General features: G+C 40.4%; 2 protein-coding genes across 3 annotated transcripts in view; one reads left to right on the forward strand and one right to left on the reverse strand.

The window, feature by feature from the left end:
* fgf14 (fibroblast growth factor 14) overlaps positions 1-2617 on the forward strand; it is a 332041-nt gene extending 329424 nt beyond the window's left edge. For both annotated transcript variants that reach the window (XM_041863599.2, XM_041863607.2), the window contains exon 5: positions 2361-2617. In XM_041863599.2, the coding sequence (XP_041719533.1) occupies positions 2361-2536 (176 nt within the window). In that variant the 3' untranslated portion in view covers positions 2537-2617. The remainder of the gene's footprint in view (positions 1-2360) is intronic.
* Positions 2618-4901: 2284 nt separating this feature from the next.
* itgbl1 (integrin, beta-like 1) overlaps positions 4902-13165 on the reverse strand; it is a 161805-nt gene continuing 153541 nt past the window's right edge. The window contains exon 11 of the mRNA XM_041863619.2: positions 4902-7402. Coding sequence (XP_041719553.1) covers positions 7314-7402 — 89 coding nt within the window. The 3' untranslated portion in view covers positions 4902-7313. The remainder of the gene's footprint in view (positions 7403-13165) is intronic.

A 13165-nucleotide genomic window follows, 5' to 3' on the forward strand; every position in this document is an offset into this window, starting at 1 on the left:
CCTAGCCAGTCTCCAGACCTGAACCCAATAGAAAATCTTTGGAGGGAGCTGAAAGTCTGTATTGCCCAGCGACAGCCCCGTAACCTGAAGGATCTGGAGAAGGTCTGTATGGAGGAGTGGGCCAAAATCCCTGCTGCAGTGTGTGCAAACCTGGTCAAGACCTACAGGAAACGTATGATCTCTGTAATTGCAAACAAAGGTTTCTGTACCAAATATTATGTTCTGCTTTTCTGATGTATCAAATAGTTATGTCATGCAATAAAATGCAAATTAATTACTTAAAAATCATACAATGTGATTTTCTGGATTTTTGTTGAAGTGTACCTATGATAAAAATGACAGTCCTCTACATGCTTTGTAAGTAGGAAAACCTGCAAAATCGGCAGTGTATCAAATACTTGTTCTCCCCACTGTATCTGTGTCCATATTGTCCATGGGGTTCTAGTGGATAGACCATATGGTTCAAGAGGAAATAGCCTAATTAATGAAAAAAGTGTCTAATCAACATAACATAATTTTCAATTAACTCTGCAACTTTTTTCACAACTGCCACCAGTTTGGCCCCAAAACATTTACAACAAAGAAATGGACAGAGTAAAAAAAATGAAAATAAATAAATATATAAAGGATATTTCATGCTGAAACCCTCATATTACACACCAATGGTATTCACTAAGTTGATGGATTTTTATTTAGGATAATGTTTTACAGCTTTGTCATTATATTTCTTATTTTAAAATCATCTTATTTGATTTTTTTTTATATAAACTGTTATGTTGTGTCAAGTTGGCTGGATGTCCTTTGGGTGGTGGACCATTCTTGATATACACGGGGAACTGTTGAGCATGAAAAACCCAGCAGCATTGCAGTTCTTGACACAAACCGGTGCGCCTGGCCCATTCAAAAGCGCTTCAATCTTTTGTCTTGCCCATTCACCCTCTAAATGGCATACAGACACAATCCATGTCTCAATTGTCTCAAAACTTAAAAATCCTTCTTTAACCTGTCTCATCCTCTTGATCTACACTGATTGAAGTGGATTTATCAAGTGACATCAATAAGGGATTATAGCTTTCACCTGGTCAGTCTATGTCATGTCATGTTCTTAATGCTTCCACTCAGTGTATTTTACATGTGATAATTACAGACACCTGTGATAATCTGAAGTACCCAAAAAGGCCAAAGTTACAAAAATTCTGGTAGTTTACTGGTAAACTTCAAAAGTTTCCAGTTATATACCCTCCCTTTGCAACCCTACTACTGACTGCTGGTACCAAGTTTATGCCACATGTCAGAGGTGTCAAACGTATTAAATGTATGGGCCACCTATGAGGCAGGGTTTATGTGCTGTATATATCACCAGAATCTTACACAAGTCATAAACATGTAAGCCATCACACGCCTGCAGGTTCACAATACCACATTTCAACCTCCACACCCCTCGGAATGACCATCCCACGCCTAGACCCTGTCACGGCAGTGTCTTTAGAGGGAACAAGTCAATCTGATCAAGCCCCCTATTCTGTTAATCCCACCCTGAGTAACCACCCACCGCTACACTGAAGGATGGTTATCTTCCCCTTGAAGTATCATTTATATTTATCGTTCCCATCCATAATTCACAGGTTGGCATATAGCACAGAGGAGAAGGGACAAGCCCTGTCTTTGCGGCCATGAAATGTTGATGCTTTATGGTGTGTCTACAGACGCCCACATCACTCTCCTCCCCTCCCTGGCTGATTTATGTCCATTATTTAAACATGGAAGCCTCCAGGAATCTGTACTGCACTGTCATGACAGTGACACAGCTGCAGTGCAGGGAGCGTAAAGTGCAGGATCATTTGGGATGTTCCCACTGCTCATAATGCACAAAGTCTTTTGGCCACATTCAGATTGGGGTCTGTAGAAAGGAGAGGAAGAGATGGCAGCAGCCACAGGCTAAAGAATGTGTAGGACCGTTTTTAGTATTTTTATCCCCCTTTTTTCCCCTTTTGGTGTGGTCTGGAACGATTTCCAAAAACAAGTAGAAGCCTCTGCATCAACAAGACTTAAAACGGATTAAATAATTCATGCTGGCAGTCATTAGTGAAAAAGGAGCCATGTGGTTAGTTTGACAGGTTATTGATTTGAAAAGAGGAGAAATACTTATTTTGCTCTGGGTTTTACTAACAAAATCTTCCCTCTCTCCTCCATTCTCTTCCTTTCTTATTTTCTCTCCCTTTCTCTTACCCTCTCTCTCTCTCTCTCTCTCTCTCTCTCTCTCTCTCTACCCTCTCTCTTAATTTCTCCCTCTTTTTCCCTCTCACCCTTCCTTGCCTCCTTATCTCCTCCCTTCTCTTTCTTATCTCTCTCCCTCACAGTTGCTATGTACAGAGAGCCATCGTTGCATGATGTAGGCGAGACCAAAGCGCCCAAAACAGCCGTCCCTCCCAGTAAAAGCACAACCGAGCCCCCAGTGATGAACGGAGGCAAACCAGTCAGCAAGCCTACTACTTCTACTACTACTACTGCTACTGCTGCTAAGTCCCCCACATAGCCACAATTCACCTGGTGTGTGTGTGTGTGTGTGTGTGTGTGTGTGTGTGTGTGTGTGTGTCTGTGTGTGTCTCTGTGTGTGTGTGTGTGTGTGTGTGTGTGTGTGTGTGTGTGTGTGTGTGTGTGTGTGTGTGTGTGTGTGTGTGTGGCGGGAGGGACGGACATGATGGAGTCAGGGATTTTCCCTACCGGACTCCAAACCTGCACCCTCTTTCTTCTGTGGATCAGATCCAGGCAATCTCTCAGTCCTTCCTTCCTTCCTTCCTTCCTTCCTTCCTTCCTTCCTTCCTTCCTTCCTTCCTTCCTTCCTTCCTTCCTTCCTTCCTTCTCCTCTATCTCTCTTTCTTTCTTTCTTTCTTTCTTTCTTTCTTTCTTTCTCTTTAACTCATCAATCGTGGATCGATCCAGAATGGTGGTCACCCCCTCCCCCCAAAACGGAAGGAAGAGTGACTCTGACCATGGGATCCGTAAGAATGATGTGTGTTTCACGGCCACATGTGGTACCTTGCTTGCTGACGGTAACCCAAGACCACACATTCTACTTATATGCCCTGTTGCAGCAGTGTGTGCAATTAATATCTATTTTCTATACCACAGTGCACCAGCTATGTTCTGGGGTAGATGCTGTACAGATATAGTTAAAAAAATTTGACTGCTATCTTCTATTTTTTACAAGTATGTTCCCGTCTCTTTCTCTTTCTATTCTCACGTTTCTCTTTGTTGAGTAACTTAGAAAAAAAAAACATTTTGCAGGGGCTGTGTGTGGTTTTGTAATACACACATTCATGCCGATGTAAACTCAACACACACAGACACATTGACACTGAAATACACTCTTCTGCCCATACACAACACACACACACACACACACAATAAATAAGATGCGTCCGGTGGCTTGGTTCCAGGGACTCATTTAGGAAGTCTGGATGTTTGGGGAGCAGTACAGATATGCACGCACACACACACAGCATCTAAGTCGAGGGGAGAGTCAGAGTCTCAGGCTGCGTGTTGCTTTTTTAGGGCTCGATAAAGAAACACTGGAGGATAGCCCACACAATCATACCTGATGAAGTGCTAATTACCCCCACTGCAGTCAATGCGAGGAGCCCACACACACATACAGACACAGATGTGCGTGTGTGTTAGAGAATGCTTTAACAAGTGGTGTATAGGTGCATACATATCACAATCCGATCCCACCAGCGGTGAGCTCTGCCTCGTCCAGTCGGTAAATAGGAACCTAAAATCTATTTTTCTTTAATTCTTATTTTGGAGCAAGGGCTCTAGGAATATCTATAGGCCTTGTAGGCCACAGTCCCTCACTCGCTGAATTCTCTGAACAACAGGCTAGTGGCTCAGACTGAATGGGTCAAGCCCAACAGCGGCAGCCATTTTACATTCACGTTTACTCGAGGTTTGGCTGCATCCCCATTCTGTTCAGCAAACTAAAGCATGGGCAAGGTTAGTATTGTGTTCTATTGTTCTTGCAGAAGCAATGCAAGAGATGGCTTATATTATAACGTTTTCACTGTAAAAAAGAAAAAGAAAAAAAAGATTATTTAAAAAGAAATGTAACTTTTTAAACAACTAAATATTCTGAGATATTATGAGAGGATTTTCTCCTAGCTCAGCATGAAGAGTCCAGTATCTCTCATCTTGGCCAATTACGCGCCTGTTTAGACCTTGATCCCCAGCATGCAAAAACATATATCCAGTCACGACTCGGCCTAAGGTGTCTCACCCGCCAAACACATCCAATAAAGACCTAGTAGAATATTCACTCAACAACCTTCACAGCCCACAGAGATTGATTCATAAAATGACCAAAGTATCCAAAAAGCCAGAACATCTAACGATACCACAGTTGTTACTGTGTAGTACAACGGCAACAGCAGCCGACTGCATTTAGAGTCGATTTGTCTTTTTCCGGCTTTGTGTTTTTTTCTCTGTGACTTACCATATGGTTAATTTTCACAAAAATAATCCCACTGACGAATCGATTCTCTGCTGGCCTTCTTGCTGAACCTCTGAAAGGTCGTGATTGATGTCATTTTGGATCTTGTGTTCATAAGAATCAAGGTTTTGGGATACCTAGAACCATTTACATGCATTTTTTTCCACAAAGGACTATGGCAGGGTTTCCCAACTGGCGGCCAAATTTGGCCCATGTGTGGTCTTATTTGGCCACCCAAGTTTTCTGAGCAAAAATAAGAACTTTTTTTTTTGTCATTGTTGGACATAAAAGACTGTAAAAACACCAGGAAATCAGCTCCAATTGATTTTAATTTGGGAAATCTGTTCCTAAGTATTCCCACGCATAATAGAGTGACGTGATCGTATACAAATGTAAGCAAGGTTTTAAATATTATAACTGTTTGGGATTCTTGCGGTCAATTTGCAATCTACAAATTATTTGTCATTATGTTCCGGCCCCCCGACCAGCCACTCAATAAGAAATTGGCCCGCTCAAGAAAAAATTGGCCCGCGGCTGAATCTAGTTGATGATCCCTGGACTATAGGATAAGGGAAAGGTACTGTTCAGACCTATGCGAGTGAGGAGTTTGGAAATTGTTTGGGACTCGAATTAGCATGTAGTTTGGCACTTTCTGTTCGGAATCCTGATCTGATCATGACTGTTAGCAATTTATCAACCATTATCTGAATCTATCAGCTGACTTAATTCTGAACTTGATTTACGATTTTCAGGATAGCTAAGATTTAGAATGTTGATAAGTAGACTGAAGCTACTGTATGCTGCTAAAATTGCAGATATATTAAGAGATTTATTTGCTGATATAATTTTCCAGAGTTTATTGGGATTTTAAGCCCCTATTTTCTAGAGGATGTTCAAGCACATTTGCTTGTTAGACTTAAAAACACTTGTCTGTACAAAGCTACATTGATGCTATTATAACAATGCATAATATACACAAAGGAGCTGAAATCATTTTAATTATCTTTAGGGCTTGTGTCCCCTCCTCCACATTACACCCAGGGTGCATCCCAAATGGCACCCTATTCCTTACATTGTGCACTATGGGCCCTGGTCAAAAGAAGTGCAGTAAATAGGGAATAGGGTGCAATTTGGGACGCAAGTCCAGTAATTTCCCTACATCATAATGAACTCTACATGCTGGGCTACCCAAGCCCCTGCAGACCAGTTGACTGGTTCTTCGAAAGCTGAACTTTATTTTTGTAAATGACTGTGTAAATGTGCATCTGTTTATCTCTCTAGCCGCCATCTTGTTTTTTAGTTTATTTGTTTGTTTTGTTCCTACTGTATATGGGTCGTGCGTGATGTTGTTTTCCTGATCCTTCCAAAACAGTTTATATTCCACTTTCTTCCTCTCTGTCAACTAATTTGTCAAAATGTAGATGGAGAGGTTTAAGTTTTGCTTTTGTCCTTTTTCTCATCTTTTGCATGGGGCGAGGATGGCATTGATGAACTGCATGTAGTAGGCTGTGTATCAAGAACTGTTGGTATGTACCGCTAATTTTACATACATATATGCTATGAGTTTGTCTGCACTGTACAGTTTGTTTGTTGTATACATATATACAACATATTTAATAAAATATTTATATAAAGGTGTGACTGTAATGTCAGTAACATTAATGCAATATAGTGTGCAGTATATTATTGCACCTGTCATTTTGATGGGATAAATAAAACGAAAGGTTGGCTAGTACTAAAAAGCATGAAAAGGCCAAAGTAGAATTATTTACATTACATGTTTCTTTACTGCTTCCTATCAATCATGTTGTCAGGTAGAGTTTGGGCTCTCCAGTCAATGCAACTCATGTCCCCTGAAACCACCTTCTGAAGTTACATGAATACCCAGCATGGCATTATAGAGCTATGTGCGTTTTTTGTTCTTTTTTCGACCGCGACATTTAAACATTTTCATGACATGGCGTTCACGAGTAAGGGGGAATTGCCATGCATTGATTAATCTTGTAGAAGATTATGATGGTTGTGATAGTTTTCAGCGATAATAGGCACTATTCAAATTATTTATATTGAAATATATACAATTGCAAGTGTGCCACTTGGAGATATGTATGTCCTGTTATAACAGATTTATACCCACGTATGATTATGGTATTTTCATTGTTTTCCTACTAACACCCTGCAAAGATGTTGTGTCAGGCACAATAAATAAAACGCTCAAACGATGTGATCTGTGACGATCTTGACTTGGGTGCAGGGTTTCTTTGAGTCCACTTTTAACCCAGAAAACACACCACTGGTGAGAATACCCCAAATGGAAATTATCATCAACACACAGATGATCATCATCATCAGCACACACACACAGGCTATGTATTCAGAAAATGATATTAATAATAAAACATTTATCCTTTTTTTTTCAATGTTTGGATTCTGTTTATGTACCTGCATCTTATTATGTGTAGCTTTCTGGAATATGTAAGCATTCTTATATAAACAATTTTCATACATATAGTTGTAATGGAAACATATAAAGGGTTACATGGTAATGTCTTCTAAAGAGAAAAAACATATTTTTGCTTCAAAAGTTATTTTCTTGCATACAAAAAAAAAACATAGTTTTAATAAAGATTATTTGTAACCAGTACAATGAATGCTGTTATACAAGTGATATGCAGAAATCTGAATGAAGAATTACATCCCAGTTTGGTTGGCTTCTTTTTTATCCTCCTCTTCATCACTCTCTCAATTTCTCTCCTCCCTTTGCTGTTTCACACCTTTTCTGACAGCACAGTCTCTTGTATAGCTACTGAAATGTTCTGTGGTGTTAGTATTCAGTTCCCACCCAGATCTCACAGGCGTTCCCCGTCCAGCCATCCCAGCAGTCACAGTTGCCGCAGTTGCACACCCCATTCCCTGCAATAAGAGGTGAGAGGAGAAACTGTGAAGCGACAGAGCCACCTGACCCATCATGCCTGCCTGACCTTTCTTAACTAGGTTCCACTCTTCACACCCTGAACCCTCTGACAGAGTTACACGATGGAGCCTCAAGCTAGGCTGAGGTCCTTAATAGCTCTCTTACGTTGCTATGGGTATGCTCTAGAGTGGGATTACATTCTCTGTGTTATTTTTTACATGAAGCCATTATATAAGGCTCAGTCTGAGTTAAAGACAAAAGTAATGAGGTAAAAAGACAATAATGTGTGTGTGGTATAAAATATTGAGACAGCCTCACAGATCATCAACACTGTGAAATGGTCATAGGAAATCACTATATTTTTGGCCTTAATATTGAGGCCTATAGCTTAGTGAGTTTCCCTGTGTCGACAAGAGAACACAGGGGAAATTAGTGTTATTTTGGACCAAGTCTGGTCATGCAGTGAGCGATTTCACTGGGCTGCGGGCAGGGCAGATCAGGGCAGGACAAATCACCTCATCCAGACTCTCAGAAGTGGAGTAGTGTTGTGTGTCATGCCTCCGAGTTGGTCATTAAAGCAGCGATAGATGGGGATGGTGGTATACTGAATGGAGGAACCAAAATATTTGTGTTGTGCTGTATTTTTCATTGTATCATAAAAATAAAAAAACATTCACACATTGGGAATTCCCACTTCTTAAAACTACAGGTATAGAGGGTCCTGGATGTTCTGTCTAGAAAATATATTGTGACAAATCTGGGGGATAGCACCGAGCAAGACTCAAACCCAGGTTTGAACCCAGTCCCTGTGACTGTCAGTCCAACACCTACATGATTACACAAGCTAGCAATGAAAACTGTGTCCACAGTATTGTGCTATACAGTGAGGGAAAAAAGTATTTGATCCCCTGCTGATTTTGTACATTTGCCCACTGACAAAGAAATGATCAGTCTATAATTTTAATGGTAGGTTTATTTGAACAGTGAGAGACAGAATAATAACAAAGAAATCCAGAAAAACGCATGTCAAAAATGTATTTGACCCCCTCTCAACCAGAAAGATTTCTGGCTCCCAGGTGTCTTTTATACAGGTAACGAGCTGAGATTAGGAGCACACTCTTAAAGGGAGTGCTCCTAATCTCAGCTTGTTACCTGTATAAAAGACACCTGTCCACAGAAGCAATCAATCAATCAGATTCCAAACTCTCCACCATGGCCAAGACCAAAGAGCTCTCCAAGGATGTCAGGGACAAGATTGTAGACCTACACAAGGCTGGAATGGGCTACAAGACCATTGCCAAGCAGCCAAGCAAGGTGACAACAGTTGGTGCGATTATTTGCAAATGGAAGAAACACAAAATAACTGTCAATCTCCCTCGGCCTGGGGCTCCATGCAAGATCTCACCTCGTGGAGTTGCAATGATCATGAGAATGGTGAGGAATCATCCCAGAACTAAACGGGAGGATCTTGTCAATGATTTCAAGGCAGCTGGGACCATAGTCACCAAGAAAACAACTGGTAACACACTACGCCGTGAAGGACTGAAATCCTGCAGCACCCGCAAGGTCCCCCTGCTCAAGAAAGCACATATACAGGCCCGTCTGAAGTTTGCCAATGAACATCTGAATGATTCAGAGGAGAACTGGGTGAAAGTGTTGTGGTCAGATGAGACCAAAATCGAGCTCTTTGGCATCAACTCAACTCGCCGTGTTTGGAGGAGGAGGAATGCTGCCTATGACCCCAAGAACACCATCCCCACCGTCAAACATGGAGGTGGAAACATTATGCTTTGGGGGTGTTTTTCTGCTAAGGGGACAGGACAACTTCACCCCATCAAAGGGACGATGGACGGGGCCATGTACCGTCAAATCTTGGGTGAGAACCTCCTTCCCTCAGCCAGGGCATTGAAAATGGGTCGTGGTGGGTATTCCAGCATGACAATGACCCAAAACACTCGGCCAAGGCAACAAAGGAGTGGCTCAAGAATAAGCACATTAAGGTCCTGGAGTAGCCTAGCCAGTCTCCAGACCTTAATCCCATAGAAAATCTGTGGAGGGAGCTGAAGGTTCGAGTTGCCAAAAGTCAGGCTCGAAACCTTAAATACTTGGAGAGGAGTGGGACAAAATCCCTCCTGAGATGTGTTCAAGCCTGGTGGCCAACTACAAGAAACGTCTGACCTCTGTGATTGCCAACAAGGGTTTTGTCACCAAGTACTAAGTCATGTTTTGCAGAGGGGTCAAATACTTATTTCCCTCATTACATTTTTGTTGTTGTTATTCTGTCTCTCACTGTTCAAATAAACCTACCATTAAAATTATAGACTGATCATGTCTTTGTCAGTGGGCAAACGTACAAATTCAGCAGGGGATCAAATACTTCCCTCACTGTATTCCCTTAATGTGATTTACTGGAATGACCAAACCAAACATTTAAGTCATTTTTGTAACACAAATCTGACAAAGACAATTAGATGTTTCTGATGTTGACTGAAGGTTCTAATTTGTGTCACAGGTTTGCACCCTCGTTATTGTCTCTAGGCTCAAAGGGTACCAGAATTATCATCCTTGGTGCATGAAATGAACCAGCAGGCATTTCTAATACATTGAATTTTCCACATCACTCATGAATTGTATGCATAATGAGAGTCTCCTGCTTTGAACAATCCATTAAATTCCCACATGTGGAATAACTCATCCACAAATTTAGCAGACAGATGCGTGGTTCTAATTATAAAATGTTGAGTGCATTGTACTGCCACCTTGGGAAGAGGGGGAGTAATGGAATAATTACTTTTGTTTGTTTTGATTTGCATAACTCCCCCCCCCCTTTTTGAGAAGTCACTTTTCCCAGTGAAACATGAAAAAACACGATTTCAATCATCCTCATGCATATGGTAATTGTGACATATGCCCTAATCATTAATATGCTAAACACCGACATTTAACCAACATATTTATAAATTCCCTTTGTCCACTCGCATTTTTCTCACTTGTTTTTAATGAATGTTTGTGTGAATTCTGTAGTCACAGCGTTTCTTTGAGGTACACTAAAACTGACACAGGAGTCATGAAGCCAATAAGAGAAGTACTTCTAAATAGCTGTCCAAATCCCTGCTGCCCTGAGGAAATTTTTATGGGGGACCAACTCGGTCCCACTTTAAATGAAATGCAGCTTATAAAGGCTTCATAAAGCCTTCATAAACACTACATAAATGTGTTACAAATCATCTAAAACCGTATGTCATGCTCTATAAAGGGTTCATAAATGTGGTATAACTGTGTGACATAACCACCAATGTCAAATGTGACATAACCCACTAAGTCAAATATTTGTGGCATAAGCACTACTTAATAAAGGCCTTATAAATCATATTAAATTTAGGCTTGGCAAAGCATTTATAACCCTGTCATGCATCTTGGTAGAGCATTGCAATGCCAGGATAGTGGGTTCGATTCCTAGGATCACCCATACTTAAAAATGTATTCAAGCATGACTGTAAGTCGCTTTGGATAAAAGTATAAGTTACATTTTTTTATATTATATTATATTATATTGCTCTAAAACATTTCTAGGATGGCCCAACATCTTTCCGTCTTGGGATCATAGTCAATATAAAAATAAAAATACATGATTCTCTGTGTTTACAACAATGCTTAAGCCACATCAGGGGATGACTTTTGAGGTCTGGGAAAAATCTAAGAAACATCGATTTTTTTGTGTAGTTGACCTTTAATTCAGTGAGCATGCCCTGCAATGTTGTTTGGTTAGCATGTGATGATTATGTATTCCATATACAGTGAGTCGCATTGCGGCCACCAATGGAATGGTTAGAGTAAAAGGCCAGCAACACTCCGTATTATTCAGAGCCCCATGAAATGACACCATATATACATTCTACAGACCCTACTGAGTATACCCTATAATACCTTTATTGCGGCATCCCGAATCGTTCTTGCTCTATGCCAATATGTATTCCACATACTGTACGCTCTTGTTGGCTGGTCCTCACTACATGTTCGTCGTCAAACCCACTGGCTCCAGGCCATCTATAAATCACTGCTAGGCAAATCCCCACCTTATCTTAGCTCATTAGTCACCATAGCAGCACCCACCCGTAGTCTGCGCTCCAGCAGGTATATCTCTCTGGTCATTCCCAAAGCCAACACCTCCTTTGGCCGCCATTCCTTCCAGTTCTCTGCTGCCAATGACTGGAACGAATTGCAAAAATCTCTGAAGCTGGAGACTCTTATCTCCCTCAATAACTTTAAGCATCAGTTGTCAGAGCACCTTACCGATCACTGCACCTGTACACAGCCCATCTGAAATTAGCCCACCCAACTACCTCATCCCTATATTGTTATTTATTTTGCTCTTTTGCACCCCAGTATCTCTATTTGCACATAATCTCTTGCACATCTAGCATTCCAGTGTTAATACTATTGTAATTATTCTGCACTATAGTCTATTTATTGCCTTACCTCCATAACTTGCTACATTTGCACACACTGTATATATATTTTCTGTTGTATTTCTGACTTTATGTTTTTTTTTTACCCCATATGTAACTCTGTGTTGTTTTTATTGCACTACTTTGCTTTATCTTGGCCAGGTCGCAGTTGTAAATGAGAACCTGTTCTCAACTGGCTTACCTGGTTAAATAAAGGTGAAAAAAATATATAAAAAATAAAAATAAAAAAATAAAAAAAATAATAATAAACATACAGTGATTCGCATTGTGGGCATTTATTTGACCTCGGAACATGTTTCAAAACCCAAATTCAATGTAAATGTCACTTAAATATGAACAAATGTGAATCATTGTTAATGTTTAGACAATTCATTTTCACATATCATGAATAAATACAGGTTATTGACACTTTTCTATTATTTTGTAGGGGACCTCTATTTGGAAATGTTCCGAAATTCCGTGACCCGGAAGTACTTTTTTAGTGTTGCTGACGAGACGCTGATCATGTAAGGAGTTCCCAAATCAAATGACCACTTGTGGTGCCACTGGACAGCGAAAAACAAGTAATTTACAGTAACCTGTATTTATTGTAATTGAAATTAGTTTGTAGTAGTTGAGTGTTCAGTTAGATTACATACTGTAGCTACCTCAATCGTTATTTCAAATAATTTCGGTGCTTCACAGCAATTGCTAGCTAGCCGAAATGTAGCTAGCTAGAAGGCCCAGTTAAATAAGGGACAGATCGAAATGTACTGGGGGAGGTTTGGTCCAAAATAGGGGTTGTCAAACTTTTTATTTTTGCTTTGGGGAGGGTTGTGTTTCTTTTCATTGGGCACAGGGGAGGGTAGTGTGTTTTTTCCCTGGTTTACATTTGCTCTTCTGCTCGTATTTTCCCTATAAACAATGGCTTGAATATTGATGTTGATATTACCCGTATTACACGTCATGAGATTTGTAAATGAAAGAGGAATATAATAATACAAATCGAATGGAGTTTCCCATCTCCCCATTTAGAGTTTCTGGCGCAGCACAGAAATGCCTTATCCAGATGGTGTGACAAAGGCATTTCCTAACAGACCTGCTAACTTTTTGTGTTACTTTTAAGGTTGGAACCATCATGCAGTCAGAGAGGCAAGAGCCATTTGTGCGCCAGCGCAGGATCAAGCTACACTATTCACAGCCATGTGAAATGTTCAATGTAATTGCATTGCTGGACTTTTTTTTAACTTAATGTATTTGTATTGTTTTAAAAATGTACAAATAAAAGGACATTTATGGTTTCAACATGTCTTT

This window comes from Coregonus clupeaformis, chromosome 40 (genome assembly GCF_020615455.1).
Source record: "Coregonus clupeaformis isolate EN_2021a chromosome 40, ASM2061545v1, whole genome shotgun sequence".
Lineage (NCBI taxonomy): Eukaryota > Metazoa > Chordata > Actinopteri > Salmoniformes > Salmonidae > Coregonus > Coregonus clupeaformis.